General features: G+C 41.3%; 1 protein-coding gene across 1 annotated transcript in view; it reads left to right on the plus strand.

Annotated features, from left to right (window-relative positions):
• The first annotated feature begins 394 nt into the window (after positions 1-394).
• The window catches only part of LOC133537128 (SR-related and CTD-associated factor 4-like), a 96,013-nt gene continuing 70,393 nt past the window's right edge, over positions 395-26,014 (plus strand). Inside the window, exons 1-9 of the mRNA XM_061878008.1 lie at positions 395-614; positions 10,256-10,339; positions 10,445-10,489; positions 12,572-12,733; positions 12,815-12,932; positions 19,587-19,708; positions 19,798-19,941; positions 20,022-20,083; positions 20,159-20,231. Coding sequence (XP_061733992.1) covers positions 585-614; positions 10,256-10,339; positions 10,445-10,489; positions 12,572-12,733; positions 12,815-12,932; positions 19,587-19,708; positions 19,798-19,941; positions 20,022-20,083; positions 20,159-20,231 — 840 coding nt within the window. The 5' untranslated portion in view covers positions 395-584. The remainder of the gene's footprint in view (positions 615-10,255; positions 10,340-10,444; positions 10,490-12,571; positions 12,734-12,814; positions 12,933-19,586; positions 19,709-19,797; positions 19,942-20,021; positions 20,084-20,158; positions 20,232-26,014) is intronic.

Here is a 26,014-nt window from a genome sequence, read left to right on the forward strand (position 1 = left end):
TGACCATCTACAAGAGGCTGAGCGTCACAGTCTTTTTCAATCAGTTTAATTGTTGCTCGTTATGGTTCTAATCACATTATTCAAATTCTGTTCTTAAGAGTTTTGATCTTCAAGGGGTTGAATACTTTTGTCAATGAGATTTTAAGAGAAATGACACTGTTTGGTATGTTACAAAATATAATGTTGTAATTCAAGTTGCATTTGTCTATTTAATGCATCTTTATTTGATGTGACTATAAACAAAATACGAAATAAATGTCCTACTTGCTAAAACACCCAAATTGTGTGGGGGTTGAATAATTTTGATCACAACTGTAGCACTGGTGGCTGTGTTCAGGCCTCCGTCCGCATGGTGGCGATAGTGCCCAAATATGTCCCTTCGCCAGCCGCCAATAGAGGGTGAATAAGTGTGTAACGTCAGACCCCAGCACGACGCTACCTTGCGATGTAATCCTCGTAGAAGCGGACCCTCCTTTTCCAACGCTTGGTTATTTTGTTGTAACTACAAGTGTAACTGCACATGGTTACCAGTAATATAAAGGAAACAATTTAGACGGACACTACGTGCAGTGGTATTGAGCAGAATGGAAGCGGTGAACGCCTTCAACACGGAGGTAAAGTGCAACTTCGTGCTACGAAGGGCGACTTCGGAATGCTAATGCTAACCTTCGACATTCAGTCACCTCAATATTATGTAAATATTTGTTTTTAAAAGGCCGTTTATTGTCTGCAACGTCGTTTGTAACAGAGCTGGCGAGTCTTTGTGTTGACTGCTTAAGCTGTTAGCCCGCAAGGCCTTCGACCCGACTGCTAAGCTAATGCTAAGCTACTACTAATGGAGGTCAATGGTTACCGAGCAGACTGTGCACGTGTTTGTGTTATTGCGTAAAGTGTGACGGATGTCCAATATAGTTAATTTTCTCCTCTTTACATAACATTGTCTGTATTCCAGGCAATGTTTTGTCGACGCAAGTAAACAGTTGCCGTCACACCATGTCGGCTGATTATTTCTGTCTTGTTTGCGGTCCTGTTCCAATGCAGTTGTTCCACCTGTTGTCAATTGTTGTCGCTGGCGTGTGTATTTTGTAGAATGAAACAACACTAAGATGTCACAGAGACGTCCACGAAACGCAAACCCTTTACAATGTGGTTATGATCACCTGTGTCACATGCTAAGGAAATATCTGATATATGTTGTAAGCTCAATACCAATGGCGCGCAATTTGCAAAATGCGCAACCGCATTTTGCAAATTTAATGTCAAGTCAAATGTTTATTGGATTCATCACTATACAGCAGGGGTAGGAAACCTATGGGTCTAGAGCCAGATATGGCTCTTTTGATGACTGCATCTGGCTCTCAGATAAATCTTAGCTGAGATTGCTTAACGCGATAAGTAATGAATAATTCAGCTGATAATCACGATGTTAATAACGTTTAAAATATAAAACATCCTCATGCATTTTAATCCATCCATACATTTTCTTCTGCACCTGTTCAAGAAATAACAATGTTATTAAAAACAATTAGAGACTTACTATACTGTAAAAATGTTGGTCTTACCTAAAAATGCACACATTTAGTTGTATTCAGTGTTAAAAAATATGATATGGCTCTCACATAAATACATTTGAAAATATTTGGCTTTCATGGCTCTCTCAGCCCAAAAGGTTCCCGACCCCTGCTATACAGTGTACATGCACGACTAAACTACTGACTAAACGGTAGAAACAGATAAATGGATGTTTAATAATTACAGTTTTGGTCAATTCACTTAGTTGTCATTTCCTTCTCTGCGTGAAAGTTTAAAATGAGCATATATTAATGCAGTATGAACAAGAATGTTTTAATGTAGACACACAAAATCATCATACTAGGGTGATTATATGCATCAAGTGTTAATTCACGGCTAAGGCAAAATATGGATACATATATCGTGTATCACGATATGGCCTAAAAATATCGAGATATTAAAAAAAACGCCATATCGCCCAGCCCTCCTACAATCTGATATATTTGATATATCACTATGCTTTCGCACTTTATTGTAAAAATCTCCTTCTGCGTCTTTCCCTGACACCCGCATTTCACTGTGGAAACACTCAGTGGAAACTCTTCCCACCCACGGTGCCTCGTCTGAGCTGCTGTGATGACCATAGTAACTAATTAGATGACCATAGTAACTAATTAGTATACCATTGTATTTAGTATATCATGCAAAAGCGCAGATTCCAACCATTAAAATACTTTGTATAGTTCAAGACTTACGGTCATTAGAAAACATCACTGCACATCATAATGGCAGCTACAGTTTCCATCCTAAAGATGTAAAAAAAATATCTGGGAATGTCCGGTGGGCCAGATTGAAAAGTTTAACGGGCATGTGGCCCCCAGGCTTTAATTTTCCCAGGTCTGATATACAGTATATCCAGTCATACAATACCAGACAATCAACGGGTCCGAAATAATCAGTGTGCAAATCAATCAATTTAAAAGACATTTGGCAGACTCCCACATAAATGCATACCTTATACTAATTAGGGCTGGGCAATATGGCCTTTTGTTAATATCTCAATATTTTTAGGCCATGTCACGATACACAATATATATATCTTGATATTTTGCCTTAGCCTTGAATGAACACTTGATGTATATAATCACAGCAGTATGATAATTCTATGTGTCTACATTAAAACATTCTTGTTCATAATTAATATATGCTCATTTTAAACTTTCATGCAGAGAGGGTAATCACAACTAAGTCAATTTAACAAAACTGTATTTATTAAACAGTTAGTAAGCAGTGGCACAAACATTCATGTCATTTCCAAAACAGAAAGTGCAAGATTGTCAGAGACATTTTAAAACAAACTATGAGTAAATTGTTGTGCATGATGTCACTCAGATGACATATCAAATGTAGTGGAAAATTTCTGTCCTAGGGTTACCTCCAAACTAAATGCATTGGGACAGACACGACATGAGAGGACAAGTCTCCCTGACCAAGTTAGTGGGGTGACACGACATAAGAGGTCAAGTCACCCTGAACATTGGACAGTTACATAAGTTGTTATGATACAAATCAGGCCATCATGAAGCGTATAAATAAGAAGGGAAGATCAAGACTGGGGTGCGCTCTTTCTTAATTCCTTCACGAGGGTTCACCATCTTTTGTCTTCGAAGACATTGGCTGTGTGAACATATTGACTCAATCCAACTTTGTGTTATCTAATTGTGAGTAATTAAAACTGTTGTAACAAACTCTCTATTGTTCCTGTTGAAGATTCGGACTTTTCCACCACACAAACACTAAATTAAGGTGGACTTTTTGTACAGAACGCCACTACAATAGTTTAAAACACTTTTGTGCATGATGTCACACAAGATATTTCAATAACTGTCAAATAAAAATGAGCTGCATATCAAAAAGTATATGTCCTTCGCTATGTGGTAGGTTACTGCGGACGTTATATTCTTCTGTTGTTGACTCTTTTTCATACGGTGTTGATCTGGAAATAGTTGCTTTGGCGTTTTTGTGGTGTGGCACTGAACAGAGATGTTGACATGCGGAATTTCAAGTACCCTCATTCTCTAGTGCAGGGGTCACCAAAGCGGTGCACGCGTGGACCAGGTAGCCCGTAAGTACCAGATGAGTAGGCCGCTGGCCTGTTCTAAAAATAGGTCAGATAGCAGCACTTAGGGTTAGGGTTTATTTTTTAAATTTTATTTATTTACTAGCAAGCTGGTCTCGCTTGGGGGACATTTTTAATTCTAAAAGAGACAAAACTCAAATAGAATTTGAAAATCCAAGAAATTATTTTAAAGACTGTCTTCACTTGTTTGAATAAATTCCTTTCTTATTTTTACTTTGTTTCTTATAAGTTTCAGAAAGACAATTTTAGAGAAAAAATACAACCTTAAAAATGATTTTAAGATTTTTAACACATATACCTTTTTACTTTTTAAATTCCTTCCTCTTCTTTCCTGACAATTTAAATCAATGTTCAAGTATTTTGTTTTTTCATTGTAAAAAATAATAAATACATTTTAATTTAATTCTTCATTTTAGATTCTGTTTTTTCGACGAACAATATTTGTGAAATATTTCTTCGAACTTATGATTAAAATTCAAAATAAATATTCTGGCAAATCTAGAAAATCTATAGAATCAAATTTACCGTATTTCCTTGAATAGCCGCCGGGCATGTAATATGAGCCTGCCTTGAATTACTGCCAGGTCAAACTCGCTCCCCAAATTTATTAGCACATGCTTACTTTTACCGCCGGGTCAAATTCGTGACGTCACGAGTGACGCTTCCCCTGTCGTCATTTACAAAATGGCGGAGAATTTTTTTTTTTTTGCGTTTACTATGTGTAAACCAGGGGTCTTGTTCCACAGCCATACAGATCACACTGATGGTTGTGATATAAAACAACTTTAACACTCTTACTAATATGTGCCACACTCTGTGAACCCACACCAAACGCATTTCGGGAGAACATCGGCTCTGTAACACATTATAAACGCAACATAAGATTTACCCACAATGCCATGAATCCGTGACTCTTGACTATATTATACACCCCGCTAGCACAGATTCAGCAACACAGATGTCCAAAATACTGTGTAAATATGCCGTTAACGCAGACGACATTTAGCTGTGTGTGTGCGTAGCGCTCATACTTCCTAAAAACGCGTGACGTCTTGCGTACACGTCATCATTACACAACGTTTTCAAGACTAAACTCCCGGGAAATTTAAAATTGTAATTAAGTAAAATAAAAAGGCCGTATTGGCATGTGTTGCAATGTTAATATTTCATCATTTATATATAAACTATCAGACTGCGTGGTTTGTAGTAGTGGGTTTCAGTAGGCCTTTAAAGTTGTTTATATCACAACCATCAGTGTAAAAGGTATGGCTGTTGACCAAGTATGCATTGCAATCTCGTATGAGAAGCAGCGAAATTAATGCGTCCGGCCGGCACACTAAATTTTTTACTGCATGCCATTTGTAAGCGCAGGGTTGAGAAGAGGTTTTAAAATTATTAGCGCCTGCTTACTTTTACCGCATGCCTTGTATAAGCGCAGGAGTGAGAAGAGGTTTTAAATAAATTAGCTCCCTGGCGGCTATTCAAGGAAATACGGTAAATCTTATTTCAAAGTCTTTTGAATTTCTTTAAAAATTTTTGTTCTGGAAAATCTAGAAGAAATAATGATTTGTATTTGTTGGAAATATAGCTTGGTCCAATTTGTTATGTGTTATAACAAAGTGCAGATTGGATTTTAACCTATTAAAAACATGTCATCAAAATTCTAAAATTAATCTTAATCAGGAAAAATTACTAATTATGTTCCGTAAATACTTTTTTAAATTTTTTCAAAAAGATTCGAAATAGCTAGTTTTTCTCTTCTCTTTTTTCGGTTGAATTTTGAATTTTAAAGAGTCAAAATTGAAGATAAACTATGTTACAAAATTTAATTTTCATTTTTGTTCGTGTTTTCTCCTCTTTTAAACCGTTCAAGTGTTTTTTTCATAATTTATTCTCTACAAAAAACTTTCCGTAAAAGAAAAAAAAAAAAAGTACAACAGAATGACTGACAGAAATACCCATTTTTTAAAATATATATATAGATTTATTTATCGAAGGTAAATTGAGCAAATTGGCTATTTCTGGTAATTTAAGTGTGTATCAAACTGGTAGCCCTTCGCATTAATCAGTACTCAAGAAGTAGCTCTTGGTTTCAAAAAGGTTGTTGCTCTAGTAGCAATGCTTTTGCCGCATAATTGTTCAACATCGCTTGAAGTCAAAACACCGCCAGACGATGGTCCCTGTGCTGTTTTTCTTGGGAATTAATTCTTCCTTCATTTGTTACCAGATTTGCGCCTTCTTTATCTCGTATTACCACCCGCACCGTTAGCATCACAGCTACCGTTACCATGTCGCTACATGTCTGCTCCGCGGGAGTGTGTGACATTGCACACATGACGGATGTAAAAAGGTGCGCTTGGTTTAAAAGTCTCTGTGAGAAGGAGAGACAAGAAAGAGTGGGAAATGCATGTAGTGTAGTGCCCGCAGCTAAAAGCAAGGGCTGGGCAAAATAGCCTTTTTTTAATATCTCAATATTTTTAGGCCATATCGCGATACACGATATATATATTGATATTTTGCCTTAGCCTTGAATTAACACTTGATTCATATAATCACAGCAGTATGATGATTCTCTGTCTACATTAAAACATTCTGGTTCATTCTGCATTAATATATGCTCATTTTAAACATTCATGCAGAGAGGGAAATCACAACTAAACCAATTGACCAAAACGGTATTAAACAGTTTTTAAGGAGTGACACAAACATTCATGTCATTTCAAAACAGAAAGTGCAAGATTGTCAGAAACAATACAAAACAAGCTATTAGTGCACTTTTGTGCATGATGTCACTAAGATGACATATCAAAACAACACTAAATTAAAGTGCACTTTTTGTAAAGAACGCCACAACAATAGTTTGAAACAAATAAAGTGCACTTTTGTGCATGTCACTAAGATAACATATAAAACAACACTAAATTAAAGTGCACTTTTTGTACAGAACGCCACTACAATAGTTAAAAACAAATAAGGTGCACTTTTGTGTATAATGTCACACAAGATATTTCAATAAGTGTCACATAAAAATGAGCTGCATATCAAATAGTATACAGACCCCGTTGCCATATGAGTTGGGAAATTGTGTTAGATGTAAATATAAACGGAATACAATGATTTGCAAATCATTTTCAACCCATATTCAGTGAATATGCTACAAAAAAACATATTTGATGTTGAAACTGATAAACATTTTTTTTTTTGCAAATAGTCATTAACTTTAGAATTTGATGCCAGCAACACGTGACAAAGATGTTGGGAAAGGTGGCAATAAATACTGATAAAGTTGAGGAATGCTCATCAACCACTTATTTGTAACATCCCACAGGTGTGCAGGCTAATTGGGAAAAGGTAGGTGCCATGATTGGGTATAAAAGCAGGAAATGCTAAGTAATTCACAAACAAGGATGGGGCGAGGGTCACCAAATTGTAAGCAAATTGTCGAACAGTTTTAGAACAACATTTCTCAACGAGGTATTGCAAGGAATTTAGGGATTTTACCATCTACGGTCCGTAAAATCATCAAAAGGTTCAGAGAATCTGGAGAAATCACTGCACATAAGCGATGATATCACGGACCTTTGATCCCTCAGGCGGTACTGCATCAAAAACGGACATCAGTGTGTAAAGGATATCACCACACGAGCTCAGGAACACTTCATAAAACCACTGTCAGTAAATACAGTTGGTCTCTACATCTGTAAGTGCAAGTTCAAACTCTACTGTGCAAAACGAAAGCCATTTATCAACAACACCCAGGAACGCCGCCGGCTTCGCTGGGTCCAAGCTCATCTAAGATAGACTGATGCAAAGTGCAAAAGTGTTCTGTGGTCTGACGAGTCTACATTTCAAATTATATTTGGAAACTGTGGACGTGGTGTCCTCCGGAACAAAGAGGAAAATAACCATCTGGATTGTTATAGACGCAAAGTTCAAAAGCCAGCATCTGTGATGGTATGGGGGTGTTTTAGTGCCCAAGGCATGGGTAACTTACACATCTGTGAAGGCACCATTAATGCTGAATGGTCCATACAGGTTTTGGAGCAACATATGTTGTCATCCAAGCAACGTTATCATGGACGCCCCTGTTTATTTCAGCAAAACAATGCCAAGCCCCGCGTTACAACAGCGTGGCTTCTAGTAAAAGAGTGCCGGTACTTTCCTGACCCGCCTGTCTCCCATCGAAAATTTGTGGCGCATTATGAAGCGTAAAATGCGACAAGACCCCAGACTGTTGAACAACTTAAGCTGTACATCAAGCAAGAATGGTAAAGAATTCCACTTTCAAAGCTTCAACAATTATTTTCCTCAGTTCCCAAACATTTATTGAGTGCTGTTAAAAGAAAATGTGATGTAACACTAGGGTTGTACCGATCAGATAATTGGATGAAATCGGCCGCTGATATTTGCCAACAAATGCGTAGCGGCAAGGCATGGAAAAATGCTGATCCAGATCCAGTTTTTAAAAAAAAAATCTGGTCCGTGTTCTCCAATGCACCGATTTAAATAATACATTCCTCTCTTCTGCTGCTCCCTACGCTCCGTTACGCATTTTCCAGCACACCTTCAACACATCCACAGGTCTGTGTTCTAACCGTTAAGACGGCCGTGTGAATTAAAAGTTAGAGCAAAAATGTCAGCTGTGTGGGATTATTTTACCCTACAAAACGAAAAAGATGAAGAGGTGGAGTGCAAAACATGCCACAATAAAGTCAAGTGTGGTGATAAAGTTGTAAGACATATTAATGACTCTTGAGAGTGAGGCTTTTTAGCACTCATCATTGATGAACACAGGAGCAGGCTGACACCTGAGCATCTTGAAGTGCTCGTCTTTGTTAGAAAGAATCTCCCCATTATGCTTGGACTTCAATTGTTTTACCCCCCTGACTGGGGCAAACAAATGAAGGAGTGTGTAGAGAGATATATATATATATATATATATATATATATATATATATATATTTTTAAGTTTACACTTGTTCAAGAGCAAGTAGTGATGCTGAGTTATAGACATATTATCCCACTCAGGTTGTGTGTTTTGCTTTTTTAAAATAATGTTTACAGCATTATTTGCACTTTATACTGTTCACTTTTTTACTGTTTAATGATGCCATTTCTGTTTGTCATGTATAATTTTTTCTATGTTGTGTTTATCCCTGAATACCAACCATTGTGTATTGTTCAAACTCACCTAATTCAGCTTGCTAATTTTTATCAAGCGTACTTAAACCCTTTTTAACATGAATTTGACAACTAAGTAGGCTAAATAACTTTAAACTTTAATACATGCTCGGATAGGTCGGTATCAGATCGGAAGTGCAAAAACAATATCGGTATCGGATCAGAAGTGCAAAAACCTGGATCGGGACATCCCTATGTAACACAGTTGTGAACATGCCCTTTCCCAACTACTTTGGCACGTGTTGCAGCCATTAAATTATAAGTTAATTATTATTTGCAAAAAAAACAAAGTTTATGAGTTTGAACATCAAATAACTTGTCTTTGTAGTGCATTAAATTGAATATGGGTTGAAAAGGATTTGTAAATATTCCGTTTATATTTACATCTAACACAATTTCCCTACTCATATGGAAACGGGGTTTGTGGAAATAGTTGCTTCTGCATTTTGTGGGTGTGGCAACTAACGGAGACATTGACATGCACAGTTTGAAGCACTCCTCATTCTAAAAGTGGTTCCTATGATGCTACAAATGAGCAGTGCTGCTACTTTGTGTACCAACGCTTCTGCCTTCTAAATGTTCAACGTGTTCTCACTTGAAGCCAAACCACTGCCAGACGATGCACTCCGTGCTGTTTTTCTTGGGAATTAATTTTTCCTCCATTTCTTACCAGATTCGCACCTTCTCTCTCTCATATTACCACTCGCAACACTGTTAGCATCACAGCTAATGTTACCCATGTAGCTAACTCTCTGCTCGGGGAGGGCGTATGACGTTGCACGCGTGGCGTATGTAAGATGGTGCGCTTGTTTTAAGTCTCTGTGAGAAGGACAGACAAGAAAGAGGGAGAAACGCATGCAGTTTAATGCCCGCAGCTAAAAGCCACTGCGTGAGAACGTATACTCAAATATCACGATATAGTCATTTTTTATATCGCACAGAGACAAACCCGTGATGTATCGAGTATATCGATATATCGCCCAGCCCTGCTCGAATATCATGATATAGTAATTTTCTATATCGCACAGAGACAAACCCGCGACATATCAAGTATATCGATAGATCGCCCAGCCCTAATACTAATACAGGGATTTCAATTAACAGTTAACTCACTGTAGATGTTTTGCAGTTGTTATGTCGAGTGTAAACTTGATACATTTTATACATGGAAAAACAAGGATATGTGTTCTACGTCATGAGTATTGTTGTATTGTGGTGATGAAAACAAAATTAATACAGTTGATCTCAGAAAACAGTTGTCACTCACGATGGCACAATCAAGCGGGATGCGTGTGACCGCTGCAAATATCCAGCCGGAGGCAAAAGCACACATACCTAATGTCAATCATCATGTACTGTAATGTTTATAGGACCAATTTGTACAAAACTCCAATGTAGTATTTCCTCCCTCCGTCCCATCAGTTGTTCTCCATGATTGACATGAAGCCTCCAATATCTCGCGCTAAAATGATGTCTGTGACAAAGTCGGCCATCAAAGCCATCAAGGTATAGTGACAACTTCACACACATAAAACATGTCTGCTCTTTGGAAGTGTGTTCTGCGCATGTTTGAAAACTGACATTGTTTTTGTGACTTATTCTCTTTGTTAGCTCTACAAACATGTGGTCCAGATTGTTGAAAAGTTCATCAAGAGGGTATGTATACTAATATGTCCAAAAGCTCAAAGAGTTGAATGCATCCCTGGATAAATACATCATAAAGACTCCTAGTCAATTCAGTAAGAATCTGCTAGGCTCAACCCAAAGATTTCCTTGATAGAACATCTGAAGTGTTTTTGCCCAAATGAATTATTTAGAACAGTTTTTAAGTACCAGTATCAATGATAAACCATGGTAAAACTTTGGATGGTCAGTATTACCCTTTTAAATTTGGATTTAAACCAGGCTTGATGCACTTTGTAAACTCACAAACTGGTGACACAACTGGAGAAGCAAGCTAGCTAGTTAGCTTGTATATAAGGTACCTTATATACAAGACATGTTAATGTCAATGCCCGTTACAAACATCTTGGACTACAACGATTAATTAATTTGATTCAGTTCGTATTCGGTTCCTTGGATTTATCGCTTAATGGGTGTAACAAATACCTATAAAGTCCAGACAACTCAAAGTGCCCAGTATTTAAACACGAGGACCTACTTTCTGCATTGCCATTGCAATGGAGCGCACATGTCAAAAACATGAATACCTTGTTCATTTTTCAAAGCGGACTTTGTTTTTACGCAAGCGTTTAATGCAGCGATGTCTGATTTTTGGAGGGAGGATGCAGTTTCAGCCCTGGTAAGAGGTTTAGCTTGTGCCTTGCTAGCTAGCTAACAAGTGCCAGACGAAGTTGTGTGAAAAATAACTATTATTTTAGCCAAAGTCAGCCAACTAAATTTTGTCTACATTAATTCGTGTACTTTTCAAAGCAGCGTCAATTTGCAAAGTACACAATAACAAACACGGACAGACAGGCACCTATGTGGAGGTATCATAACAGTAAACATACAATCTATTAAATAACTAACATTTTAAGAGTTAATCAAAGATACAGTTCTATAAATGGAGTCAATTAGAGTGTTGAAACTGCCAAGAGTTAATCAATAGTCAATATACCAGTGCGCAGCTTTTTAAACATCACAAAAACATTTTTTTTAGAGGAACTTAGATTTACTGTTTTGTTTTTTATTTCTGCTATTTTAACTGTTTAATTATTTTTTTAGCACTATGCTTTTCCTTTCTTTTTAATGAATACATTTTAATAATCATTTTACTTTTTGTAACAGCTGAATGAGCAGCACAGTTACAGTATAAATAAATATGTATGAATTAATCTGTTTGTAAAGACATGCCTCAAATAACTTCAGCTGTATTTAAAAGTTGATGGAAAAATGCCATTAAATATTTGTATGCTTTTTTTGACGAGTCGACAAATCGTTAAGATAGCCGTATCAAAGTAATCCTGTTGTAATATAATTGGAAAGTAAAAAACTTTGATATCCAAAATAATTCTACAAAAAACTGAACAGTCATTTTTGGAAGCAAAAAATGTAACTCAAATATTGAACATCTCCCAGTTGGTTAAGTGAAGTCAGATGTTGTCTTTTTGTTTGTTGCTATCACGGACGGCATCCTCACTCGTTCGTCCGTGTTGATGGGCTCACATTGCCCTTTCGATTTGAAGCTTAAATATTACTATAATGGGACTTTTGGCTTTGTAATCATTTTTCCTCCCCATTTTTTGTTACTTTGTGGAACTTCCCACTGGCGAGTCGGAGTAGGGAGTATGTGCTTCCTGTGTGTGCGTTAAGCTGGCACACGTTCTAATCTCTGCCCGCCGAGTTAAGGATTGTGGATGACTGAAAAGAGGGCTCCCCGCGTTCAATAAAAAAACGCGCTCTGGTGCTGAGAGCCACGCACAGTTAGACGTGGTTCTCCCTGTTTGAGGTGAGGGACAAACAAACGCAAGGCTCAACAATTCTGATTGGCCAACATGCCTGTCACTCAAATGTCAGTGATGGCGAAGGGAAAAAAAACTCAGCCTCCTGTGGTCATTTATTGCACCAATTAAAACATCAATGTCGATTAATTGTGCGGCCTTACTATTTATTACCCGTGATATTTTTGGTCACCATACCTGATATGAAATTTTCACATGGTTTCCTCCCAAGTAAAAAAGTTTTTTGAAACGTGGTGATCATTACCAAGTCATGAAAATGATTTTTTTCCTTCAGTGCAAACCAGAGCTGAAAGTCCCCGGCTTGTATGTGGTCGATTCCATTGTTCGCCAGTCACGTCATCAGTTTGGTCTGGACAAGGATGTTTTTGGACCCCGCTTTTTGAAGAACTTCACAGAAACCTTTCAGAATCTTTACCACTGCCCAGAGGATGACAAGGTACTTTACTGCACTCTTGTGACCTCATTTAGTTATTTACCTTTCTCATCTTAGCATGTTCCTGTTTGTTTTTTTTTTTAGAACAAAATTCTGAGAGTGTTGAACCTCTGGCAGAAGAATGGTGTGTTTGACATGGACATCATTCAGCCTCTGATGGACATGGCTAATGGCGTCGTCGCACCTGCACCCTCACTTGAAGGTAAAGGAGGAAATTATGTATTTTGCAACAAAAAATACAATAATCTGTTGCCATAATAAACCATTTCATGACTGAACCCTAGGAGTAAGATAATATATCTTAAAAGCAAACTCAGGATATTTTTGCAATCGATACCTTTCGCCGTTTCGTTTTTTTTGTCCGCGCTATCCTTTTTTTATGGTCCCTCATTAGTCGAGCCACTGTAGTGGGAGACTTGATCCAAAAAATGCCATTTGGACAAAGCTCCGATTTAAAGAAAAATATGAGTACCGTTTTTTTCGCACTATAATGCACACTTTTGGACTATAAGGCCAACTTAAAATCCTTTCATTTTCTCACAAATGGATAATGTGCCTTTTAACATGGTGCGCGTTGTGTATGAATTATTTCGGCATGTGTGCACCGCAAACCAATTTTATATGGTACATGGTGTAATGATAAATGTGGCCAATAGATGGCAGCTACATATAAGAGATACTTGTGGACTGCAGGTTAAAATAGGTGTTTTAAATAAATTACTCTAGTACAGTGGTCACACAGTCTGGTGTGCAGTGGGATATAAACAAAAGGCAAGTGTCCCTAAGAAAAGGCACTGAAGATTAGGGATGGCTATACAAAACGAAACTAAAACTTAACAGACTGCAAAGTAAACAAAAATAGAATGCTGGAGACAGCAAAGACTTATGTGTGAAGCGGAGACGGCGTCCACAAAGTACAGCCGAACACGACATCACAATCAACAATGAACAACAACAAAGAAGGATAACGTCCGCACAACTTAAATATTCTTGATTGCTAAAACAAAGCAGGTGCAGGGAATTGCCCTCAAAGGAAGACATGAAACTGCTACAAGAAAATACCAACAATACAGGAAAAGCCACCAAAATAGGAGTGCAAGACAATAACTAAAACACTACACACAGGAAAACCCCAAAAAACTTCAAATAAGTCACAGCACTTTGAGATAAGATCTATAGTGATTATGGTTTGAATTCATATCCAACAATTGCAAGAATTAGTTTTTACTGTCAATATCAACTGAGTTTATTTTTTTTAATGTTTTCTGCGGGTGGTGTGCCTCTGGATTTGTTCAATGAAAAAAATATGCCTTGGCTCAAAAAAGGTTGAAAACACTCCTAGCAAGCACGGGTAAGACCAAAGCTCTGATGTTTCATTGAGAATATAGAACATTACACACGGAGCTCAAAAATCTGTCAGAATGTTTTAGTACGACTTTGGTAAGCTACGAAGATGGATTGTCAACAGAACAGTTAGTATTATAATGCATTAGAACGTTAACGATATGACTCGTAGTGTGGCTTCCTTTACCTGAGCCTCCATTGTTTACATACACGTGTACGTCCAGGGTTTAGCATGGGAGAGATACAGACTATATGGATGTTGAACCTGAGTGTATACAGTAGTTACGAACCTGTTTCCCTTCTCTCGTCCACCAGCATAGTTCCCTCATCCCCCTAAAAATAAAACATGATGTTGTGTTATGGAGAAAGTCACCCAAAACAGATGGCCTAAGTGCAAAATACAAGCTAGAAAGCTAAAAACAACTACAAAACATTTCTGCCAGGTGGCGGCGAAGGCTGAGTCAGTGTGAGTGGGTGTGGACGGGTGGGGTTCATTTACATCAAAACATCGCCGTTGTTTTAAAAGGGAGCGAAAATATTGTATACAAGTAGTTGTCTCGATAGCAATATTTTGATACCAGTACCAAAATGTACGGATTTCCATACTTTTCTAAATAAAGGGGACCACTAAAAAGGACTTTATTGTCTTTATTTTAACAAAAAACCTTAAGGTACATTAAAAATATGTTTCTTATTGCTATTTAGTCCTTAAATAAAATAGTGAACATACTAGACAAATTGTCTTTTAGTAGTAAGTAAACAAACAGACTCCTAATTAGTCTGCTGACGTATGTGTCATTTATCTTTCTATTTTGTCAAAAGGAACAAACTGGAAAAATTGATTATTAATCTACTTGTTCATTCACTGTTAGTAGCTGGTTATTTTCTGTTTTAACATGTTCCATCCACACTTCTGTTAAAATATAATAAACACTTATTCTTCTTTTGTTTGATACTTTACATTAGTTTTGGATGATACCACAAATTTAGGTATTAATTCGATTCCAAGTAGTTACAGGATCATACATTGGTCATCTTCAAAGTTCTCATGTGTCCGGGGACATATTTTTGATTGAATTGAATTATATTTATATAGCGCTTTTCTCAAGTGACTCAAAGCGCTTTACATGGTGACACCCAATATCTAAGTTACATTTAAACCAGTGTGGGTGGCACTGGGAGCAGGTGGGTAAAGTGTCTTGCCCAAGGACACAACGGCAGTAACTAGGATGGCACAAGCGGGAATCGAACCTGCAACCCTCAAGTTGCTGACACGGCCACTCTACCAACCGAGCTATGCCGCCCCCGGGTTTATAAACATAATATGATTTTTTTAAAAAGGTAATCTTAGTAGTATCAACCAGATACGCTATTTTACTTGGTATCAATACAGTGGATGTCAGGTGAAGGTCCACCCAAAGCATTTGTTTACATTGTGATGCCGGTGAGCTATTGTATCCTCCGGTGTGTAGTGAAGCATGTTAAGCTATTCTTCGTCCTCCAATGATAATGATACGTGTAAGAAATGTACTTTATTTGTCATCAAAGAGGCGAGGATTAGTGATTTAGAAGTAGCTAAAACACTGCTGATTGCGCATGGACATTAGCCGCTAGGTAGTTAGCCATGTTTTAAAGCACCTGTTCCTGAGGGCGTATTAGTGTTATAACTTCACCTTTGTTTGTTTTTAAGCCAATGTGTGTCCATTCTCCCTTTTCTGTCGACACACTGTCTGCTTGTAAGTACTCTGTGTGTATGCCTCGTGTCAGTGTGCGTGCGCGGGCACTGCCGAACATGCTTCTCTGCTCGTAAAACCAGCAATGTAACGACATGCCGATGACGTGCCGTCATGCCTGTAAAAAAATATGGCAAACCGGTACATTTCAAGTAGAGTATAGTACCGTTTTTATTCATTAGTACCGCGTTACTATATTAAGTACTGGTATACCGTACAACCCTGCTTACAAATAATAATAATAATGATAATAATAATGGATTAGATTTATATCGCGCTTTCCTATTACTAGATACTCAAAGCGCTCACAGAGAAGTGGTAGCCCATCATTCATTCACACCTGATGGTGGTAAGTTACATCAGTAGCCACAGCTGCCCTGGGGTAGACTGACGGAAGCGTGGCTGCCAGTTTGCGCCTACGGCCCCTCCGACCACCACCTATCATTCATTCATCAATCATTCACCAGTGTGAGCGGCACCGGAGGCAAGGGTGAAGTGTCCTGCCCAAGGACACAACGGCAGCGATTTGGATGTCAATAGGTGGGAAGCGAACCTGCAACCCTCAGGTTACTGGCACGGCCGCTCTACCCACTACGCCATGCCGCCCATAGTAATTTTTCACCCAAAAACACAATTACTTTTGCAGGACAAAGTGAAGTGTTTGGAAAATAGAAACAAATTATAATATGTCCCCTTTGTAAGCATCTATCCATCCATTTTCTACCGCTTATTCCCTTTTGGGGTAGAGGGGGGCGCTGGCGCCTATCTCAGCTACAATCGGGCGGAAGGCGGTGTACCCCCTGGAGAAGTCGCCACCTCATCGCAGGGCCAACACAGAGACAGACAACATTCGCACTCACATTCACACAGTCACTGTATTAGGTTGTACTCAAACAGCTTTACACTGTTGCTGCTTGCACTGTATTTAATATTATATTGTGGCGTCCCCTGAGATTCCCAGCTCTACAGTACATGAGAAGATGGTGACTTTGAATTATGGCTGGGCGATATGACCTTCTATAAATATCTCTATTTTTAGGCCATGTCACGATACACGATATATCTCGATATTGAATTAACACTTGATGCATATAATCACACCAGTGTGATGATTCTATGTGTCTACATTAAAACATTCTTGTTCAAATTCCATTAATATATGCTCATTTTAAACTTTCATGCAGAGAGGGAAATCCCAACTAAGTCTCTTTACCAAAACTGTATTTATTAAACAGTTATTAAGCTCTGGCACGAACATTCATGTAATTTCAAAACAAAAAATGCAAGATTCTCAGGAAAATTTTAAAACAAGCTATTAGTGCATTTTTGTGCATGATGTCACTAAGGACTTATCAAAACAATACTAAATTAAAGTGCACTTTTTGTACAGACCACCATTACAATAGTTTAAAACAAAGTGCACTTTTGTGCATGATGTCACACAAGATATTTCTATAAGTGTCACATAAAAATGAGCTGCATAATAGGAAATCAAATAGTGTATGTCTTTCGCTTTGTGGTAGGTTAATGCGGACGTCATCTCCTGTTGTTGACTATTTTTTTCATACGGTGTTAATGTGGGAATGGTTGCTTCGACATTTTGTTGGTGTGGCACCGGCTGAAATGTTAACATGCAGAGTTTCAAGCACTCTTTATTCTCTAGAGCAGTGGTTCCCAACCTTTTTTCAGTGATGTACTCCCTGTGAACATTTTTTAAATTCAATTACCACCTAATCATAGCAAAGCATTTTTGGTTGAAAAAAAAAGATGAAGTAAAATACAGCACTTAGTCATCAGTTTCTGATTTATTAAATTGTATAACAGTGTAAGATATTGCTCATTTGTAGTGGTCTTTCTTGAACGATTTGTAAAAAAATATATAAAAATAACTAAAAACTTGTTGAAAAATAAAGGAGTGATTCAATTATAAATAAAGATTTTTACACAGAAGTAATCATCAACTTAAAATGCCCTCTTTGGGGATTGGAATAGAGATCCATCTGGATTCATGAACCTAATTCTAAAAATTTCTTCACAAAAAAAAGAAATCTTTAACATCAATATTTAAGAACATGTCCACAAAAAAATCTAGCTGTCAACACTGAAGATTGCATTACTGTACTTTCTTTCACAGTTTATGAAATTACATTCATATTTTGTTTAAGTATTATTCCATAAATATATTTATAAAGGATTTTTGAATTGTTGCTATTTGTAGAATATTTAAAAAAAATCTCACGTACCCCTTCGCATACCTTCAACTACCCCCAGGGGTACTCATACTCCCATTTGAGAACCACTGCTCTAGAGGGTTCCAGTGAGGGTTGGACTCCGCCAAGGCTGCCCTTTGTCACCGATTCTGTTCATTACTTTTATGGACAGAATTTCTAGGCGCAGTCAAGGCGTTGAGGGGTTCCAGTTTGGACCTTGGGATTAGGTCTGCTTTTTGCTGATGATGTGGTCCTCATGGCTTCATCTGGCCGGGATCTTCAGCTCTCACTGTATCGGTTCGCAGCCGAGTGTGAAGCGACCGCAATGAGATTCAGCACCTCCAAGTCTGAGTCCACGGTTGTCTCCTGTAAAAGGGTGGAGTGCCATCTCCGGGTTTGGGATGAGTTCAAGTACGAGTGGGTTAAGAATGCATCGTGAGATCGACAGGCGGATCGGTGCGGTGTCTTCAGTAATGCGGACGTTGTACCGATCCACTGTGGTGAAGAAGGAGCTGAGCCGGAAGGCAAAGCTCTCAATTTACCGGTCGATCTATGTTCCCATCCTCACCTCAGGTCATGAACTTTAAGTCAGTCATGACCGAAAGGATAAGATCACGGGTACAAGCGGCCGAAATGAGATTCATCCGCCGGGTGGCTGGGCTCTCCCTTAGAGATAGGGTGAGAAGCTCTTCCATCCGGGAGGAACTCAAAGTAAAGCCGCTGCTCCTCCACATGGAGAGGAGCCAGATGAGGTGGTTCGGGCATCTGGTCAGGATGCCACCCGAACGCCTCCCTAGGGAGGTGTTTAGGGCACTTCCAAGCGGTTGAAGGCCACGGGGAAGACCCAGGACATGTTGGGAAGACTGTCTCCCGGCTGGCCTGGGAATGCCTCGGGATCCCCGAGAAGAGCTAGACAAAGTGGCTGGAGAGAGGAAAGTCTGGGCTTCCCTGCTTGGGCTGCTGCCTCGGCGACCCGACCTCTGATAAGCGGAAGAGGATGGATGGATGGATGGATGGATGCTCTAGAGGGTGACTTTTCAAATGGTGCTACACATTAGCAGTGCTGCTACACATTAGCAGTGCTGCTACACATTAGCAGTGCTGCTACTTTTTGTCGCAACGCTTTTACTTGTTTGTTGAACATCTTCTCGCTTGAAGCCAAACCACCGCCAGTTGATGGACCCTGTACTGTTTTTCTTGGGAATCAATTCTTCCTTCATTTGTTACCAGAATCGCACGTTCTTTCTCTCGTATTACCATTCGCACCGCTCCGCTAGCATCACAGCTAATGTTACCCATGTCGCTACTACCTCTCTGTTGTGCAAGAGCGTGCAGTATGTGACGTACTTAAGAAGGTGCGCTTGTTTAATGTCTCTGTGAGAAGGAGACAGGAAATAGTGAAAAGGGCCTACAGTGTAATGCCTGCAGCTAAAAGGAACTGCGTGAGAACGTATTCTCAAATATCACAATAGTCATTTTATATATCGCACAGAGAAAAACCTGCGATATATCGAGTATATTCGATACATCGCCCAGCCCTACTTTGAATACTTGCTCTTGTATTAATAGTTCCCACTGAGCCGCAGCCTCCACCCACAGCGGCCCCAGCTGTGACCACATTATCGCAGATGCCCACTTCTGACGCTTTAGCTGCTGTGGCTCAACTCTTCCAGTCCCCACATGGTCAGGAGGTGAGTAGGAACCCGTTTCAAATGTTGGCCAAGCCGCCACCTCTCTAAATGATGGTGTTCCCTAATGAGAGCCCTGGTTCTCCTTTTAGCTCCAAAGGATGCTTCAGAACCTCCAGCAGGGAGAAAAGACACCAACGGCCAATAATACCAATGAGCCACACCCATCCCCCATGCCTGTGGCTCAGCCCCAGATGCTTGATACAAACCCAGAAGAAAGAAGCTCCCTGACAGAGGTACTCCCGTTGTTTCCGTGACGTGCCCATAACAGCATATCATAACAGCACCTTTAACTGTTGGTGCATTGTTTCCTCAGAGACTACTCGACAAGTTTGACTATGACGACGAACCTGAAGATGCTGCAACAAAAGTCGCTTTGTAAGTAAATTTGTATGGATGGAGTTATTGAGTGTCAATATTACCAATTTGTCATTTTCATGTTTGCAATGGCAGGGATTTACCAGGACAGGTGCCCAACATGGAGTCTGTTCATCCACCACTAATGGGACAACCTGCGTCCGGCGAGGTATTAAATCCTGACTTATTTTATGTTACACTTGTAAATGCGGCCATTTCCTATGTAACGCAAGAACACACGTTTTTCTTTTTTAATGCATTTTTAATCGTAAAGTACGGTAAGTACAAGGTGCTTAGCAATGAAGCTAATGGGAATACTCTGTTTCGCCCATAAAGCCCTCCAAAAAACACCAACAATGCTCCATTTAAAGAAGCAATATGTAATAATGTGGCCAGAAATGGTACTGCAATCACGGTCAAAATTATGTAGTCCACTCCCTCTCTCCCTGACTGAGGGTGGCAGATACGCAGCCAAATCCAAACTTCTACTGCCTCTTACTAGGGGTTTAGGTGCTGGGACCATAACAAGCGTTTTGTCAATAACAAATCTCAAACCAACACATTTTACACAGAAATAAGGCTATTTTCAGGAAGAAGTATGTCAATATCACAAAAAATGGCAATCACATGGTATGGTGTGTTGTCAGTACTATCAGAAAACATAGAGGCTAAAACCAATTACAGCCAATGCTAACAATGGTTATACTGGTGAAAATAAGTACAGCATGCTTAAGAGGCTAATGTATACCCAAAACTAAAGAGACATTTTACTATGTTATGCCTATAGGCTAATGTTTCAGATTGCCATATAACTTGGTGCATGTAGTCCACAATATGCAAACACCAATGACGAATTGAGCTGAGCTGCCACCTTACCGTGGTAGGGGAATTTGTGTGTCCTAATGATCCTAAGAACCATGTTGTCTGGGGGCTTTCATGCCCCCTGGTAGTGTCTCCCAAGACAAACAGGTCCTAAGTGAGGGATCAGACAAAGAGCAGCTCAAAGAATTCTATGGGAATGTAACAACATGGACTCAGATTTCCCTCGCCCTGACGCGGGTCACCGGGGCCCCCCTCTGGAGGAAGGCCCGGACTTGGGGCACGATGGCAAGCGCCTGGTGGCCGGGCCTGTCCCCATGGGGTCCAGCCGGGCACAGCCCGAAGAGGCAACGTGGGTGACCCATCCAATGGGCTCACCACTCATGGGAGGGACCATAGGGGTCAGGTGCATTGTGAGCTGGGCAGCAGCCGAAGGCAGGGCACTTGGCGGTCTGATCCTTGGCTACATCAGCTAGTGGCGCAGTGGGCGCAACCCGAGGGTCACTGGTTCAAATCCCACCTAGAACCAACCTCGTCACGTCCGTTGTGTCCTGAGCAAGACACTTCACCCTTGCTCCTGATGGGTGCTGGTTAGCGCCTCGCATGGCAGCTCCCTCCATCAGTGTGTGTGAATGTGTGTGTGAATGGGTAAATGTGGAAGTAGTGTCAAAGCGCTTTGAGTACCTTGAAGGTAGAAAAGCGCTATACAAGTACAACCCATCTTGAGCTAGTGCGCGAGGTAGAGAAGTTCCGGCTGGATATAGTCGGACTCACCTCGATGCACAGCAAGGGCTCTGGAACCAGTTCTCTCGAGAGGGGCTGGACTCTCTTCCACACTGGCGTTGCATGCAGTGAGAGGCGATGAGCTGGGGTAGCAATACTTGTTGCCCCCCGGCTCAAAGCCTGCACGTTGGCGTTCAACCCAGTGGTCGAGAGGGTAGCCTCCCTCCACCTTCGGGTGTGGGAACGGGTCCTTACTGTTTGTGCTTATGCACCAAACAGCAGTTCAGAGTACCCACCCTTTTTGGATACACCCGAGGGAGTACTGGAAAGTGCTCCCCTGGATGTTTCCCTTGTCCTACTGGGGGACTTCAAGGCTCATGTTGGCAACGACAGTGAAACCTGCAGAGGCTTGATTGGGAAGAGTGGCCACCCAGATCTGAACCCGTGTGGTGTTTTGTTATTGGACTTTGGTGCTCGTCACAGATTGTCCATAACAAACACCATGTTCAAACATAAGGGTGCCCATATGTGCACTTGGCACCAGGCCGCAGTTCCATGATCGACTTTGTACTTGTGTCACCGGATTTGTGGCCTCATGTTTTGGACACTTGGGTAAAGAGAGGGGAAGAGCTTTCTACCGATCACTACCTGGTGGTTAGTTGGCTGATATGATGGGGGTGGTTGCCGGACCAACCTAGCAGGCCCAAACGCATTGTGAGGGTCTGCTGGGGACGTCTGGTAGAGTCTCCTGTCAGAGAGAGTTTGAATTCCCACCTCCGGAACAACTTTGAACATGTCACGAGGGAGGTGCTGGACATTGACCATGTTCCGCACCTCTATTGTCTAGGCGGCTGATTGGAGCTGTGGCCGCAAGGTTGTTGGTGCCTGTTGTGGCGCTAATCCTAGAACCCGCTGGTGTACACCTGCGGTGAGTGATTCCGTCAAGCTGAAGGAGGAGTCCTATCGGGTTCTTTTGGCTCATATTGGAGCTGTGGCCGCAAGGTGGTTGGTGCCTGTCGTGGCGCTAATCCTAGAACCCGCTGGTGTACACCTGCGGTGAGTGATGCCGTCAAGCTGAAGAAGGAGTCCTATCGGGTTCTTTTGGCTCATAGGACTCCAGAGGCAGCGGACAGGTACCGACAGGCCAAGTGGTTGGCAGCTTCAGCGGTCGCGGAGGCAAAAACTCGGACATGGGAGGAGTTTGGGGAAGCCATGGAAAACGACTTGCCTCAGGAAGGGGAAGCAGTGTACTTTCAAAACCGTGTATGGTGCGGATGGTGTTCTGCTGACCTCGACTGCGGATGTTGTGGATCGGTGGAGGGAATACTTCGAAGACCTCCTCAATTCCACCACCACGTCTTCCTAAGAGGAAGCAGTGCCTGGGGAATCTGGGGTGGGCTCTCCTATTTTTGGGGCTGAGGTTGCTGAGGTAGTTAAACAGCTCTTCGGTGGCAAGGCTTTGGGGGCGGATGAGACCCGCCCGGAGTTCGTTAAGGTTCTGGATGCTGTGGGGCTGTCTTGGTTGACAAGACTCTACAGCATCGCATGGACATTGGGAGCAGTACCTCTGGATTGGCAGACTGGGATGGTGGTTCCTCTCTTTAAGAAGTGGAATCAGAGGGTGTGTTCCAACTATCCTGGGATCACACTCCTAAGCCTTCCCGGTAAGGTTTATTCAGGTTTAGTGGAGATGAGGCTACGCCGGATAGTTGAACCTCGGATTCAGGATGAACAGTGTGGTTTTCGTTCTGGTCGTGGAACTGTGGACTCTCGGCAGGGTTCTTGAGGGTGCATGGGAGTTTGCCCAACCAGTCTACATGGGCTTTGTGGACTTAGAGAAGGCATTCGACCGTGTCCCTCGGGAAGTCCTGTGGGGAGTGCTCAGACAGTATGGGTTATCGGACTGTCTGATTGAGGCGGTCTGCTCCCTGTACGATCAGTCTCAGAGCTTGGTCCGCATTACCGGCAGTAAGTCGGACACGTTTTCAGTGAGGGTTGGACTTCGCCAAGGCTGCTCTTTGTCGCCGATTCTGTTCATAACTTTTATGGACAGACTTTCTAGGCGCAGTCAAGGCGTTGAGATCCGGTTTGGTGGCTGCCGGATTAGGTCTCTGCTTTTTGCAGATGATGTGGTCCTGATGGCTACATCTGGCCAGGATCTTCAGCTCTCACTGGATCGGTTTGCAGCTGAGTGTGAAGCAACTTGGATGACAATTGGCACCTCCAAGTCCGAGTCCATGGTTCTCACCCGGAAAAGGGTGGAGTGCCATCTTCGGGTTGGGGAGGAGACCCTGCCCCAAGTGGAGGAGTTCAAGTACCTCGGAGTCTTGTTCACGAGTGAGGGAAGAGTGGATCGTGAGATCGACAGGCGGATACGGTTTTGCGTCTTCAGTAATGCGGACACGTATCGATCCGTTGTGGTGAAGAAGGAGCTGAGCCGGAAGGCAAAGCTCTAAATCAGTGGTTCCCAAAGTGGGCGGTACGGCCCCCAGGAAAGATCTGGGGGGGCGGTGAGGAAGAAGGGGGGGGTAGGGGGGCGGCAGTCCGAAGTTCGAACGTTTGTTTGACGATTTGTACACAACACGTGCAGCAGGACGAGTCAGTGGACGACGCATCAGGGTCCGGTTACCACACGCCGCTCTGGCCCAGTCAGATCCGACAGCATAGACTATAAAAGCAAAAGCTCAGGTTTGTAATTTCAAGCTTGTAATGTTCAGAATTTTATCTTATAATAAAAACCGCATTCTGGCGGTCAACATCATCTTGAGTTCAAGTCAACATGAAATTGGGGACTCGCCAGAACGCGCCGTGTTGTGTTGTGTTGAGCTGGTTAGGGTGGTGCATTCACTGATATATATTGTTACGAATGTATATGACTTTGTACCTGTGTGTGCATGTGTGTGTGTGTGTGTGGGGGGGGGGCGCTAGGAATTCACTGGGGAGTCAAGGGGGCGCCAGCCTGCAAAAGTTTGGGAACCATTGCTCTAAATTTACCGGTCGATCTACGTTCCCACCCTCACCTATGGTCATGAGCTTTGGTTTATTACCGAAAGGAAAAGATCATGGTTACGAGCGGCCGAAATGAGTTTCCTCCGCTGAGTGGCGGGGCTCTCCCTTAGAGGGCGGTTGAGAAGCTCTACCACCCGGGGGAGGAGCTCAAATTAAACCCGCTGCTCCTCCACATCGAGAGGAGCCAGATGAGGTGGTTCGGGCATCTGGTCAGGATGCCACCCGAACGCCTCCCTAGGCAGGTGTTTAGGGCACGTCCAAGCGGTAGGAGGTCACGGGGAAGACCCAGGACACGTTGGGGAGACTGTCTCCCGGCTAGCCTGGGAACGCCTCGGGATTCCCCCGGGAAGAGTTGGACAAAGTGGCTGTGGAGCGGAAAGTCTGGGCTTCCCTGCTTAGGCTCCTGCCCCTGCGACCCAACCTCAAATAAGTGGAAGTAGATGGATGGATGGCAATGAGTAATTATTTTATCATGTTATATGGCTGTCTCCATACATTTTACATCGCCATGACAACCGTCCTAATGGAACCCATTTCCTCAGTGTATCAGCATATTGAGGAGGAGATGCTAACAATATACACGTAGGTTTTATTTTTTACGAAAATATATTTTGCCCTGTCAGTTCGATGACACATCGACATACAGGCAAACAGGCATATTTTTCCCCGTTAGCCTGTATGTCCATGTGTCATTGACTGGGCTAACATGCTAAGCATTAGTTTCAGGAACATATTAATTTTGTTAGACAAGGTCATTGACTGTATTGTACAATATAGTTTACATACCAAATGTCCATTTCCATTCATTAAAATAAATAAGAAAACGTAAATGTCTAACTTACCTATCAAGTAGGAAATTAGCAAGTTTGGCGTCAGATGAAAAAAAATTCCCTCCATCTTTCGAAGGGATCCCCGATACAAATCCTGGTTTTGTTCCTAGCTTTATCAATAAGTTGAGCATAGTAACTTTTAGATGTACTAAGATGTTTAGTAGCCGCACCTATGGCAGTAGCCAGACAACGATGGCAGTGCGTAAATGACAACCTAGATGTGACACACTCACAGACTTTCTAATTGGCCAAAAGGTGTAGGGCAGGACTTCGAAATGAAAACAATAACAAGATTTCGGGGCTGAAAATCTAAACTTGAAATGAGCGTATCCCGGCTGGACTACTGTTATCAGTTATAGAGATATTGGAAAAGAACATTATTTATTAATGCCTTTTGACTTATCAGAGCCATTTAGTGATGACTTGACATGAAATTATTACATATGGCTCTTTTTACTTAACCAAGTATTAGCGGTATTGCTATTATAAGCGCTAAGCAGACAAAGTACTTTTAGCGGCGCTGTGATCACAGAGGTAACTAGTTTATGCTGCTGTGTTGACATGTCGAGCT

Source organism: Nerophis ophidion, linkage group LG18, assembly GCF_033978795.1.
Source record: "Nerophis ophidion isolate RoL-2023_Sa linkage group LG18, RoL_Noph_v1.0, whole genome shotgun sequence".
NCBI classification, from domain to species: domain Eukaryota; kingdom Metazoa; phylum Chordata; class Actinopteri; order Syngnathiformes; family Syngnathidae; genus Nerophis; species Nerophis ophidion.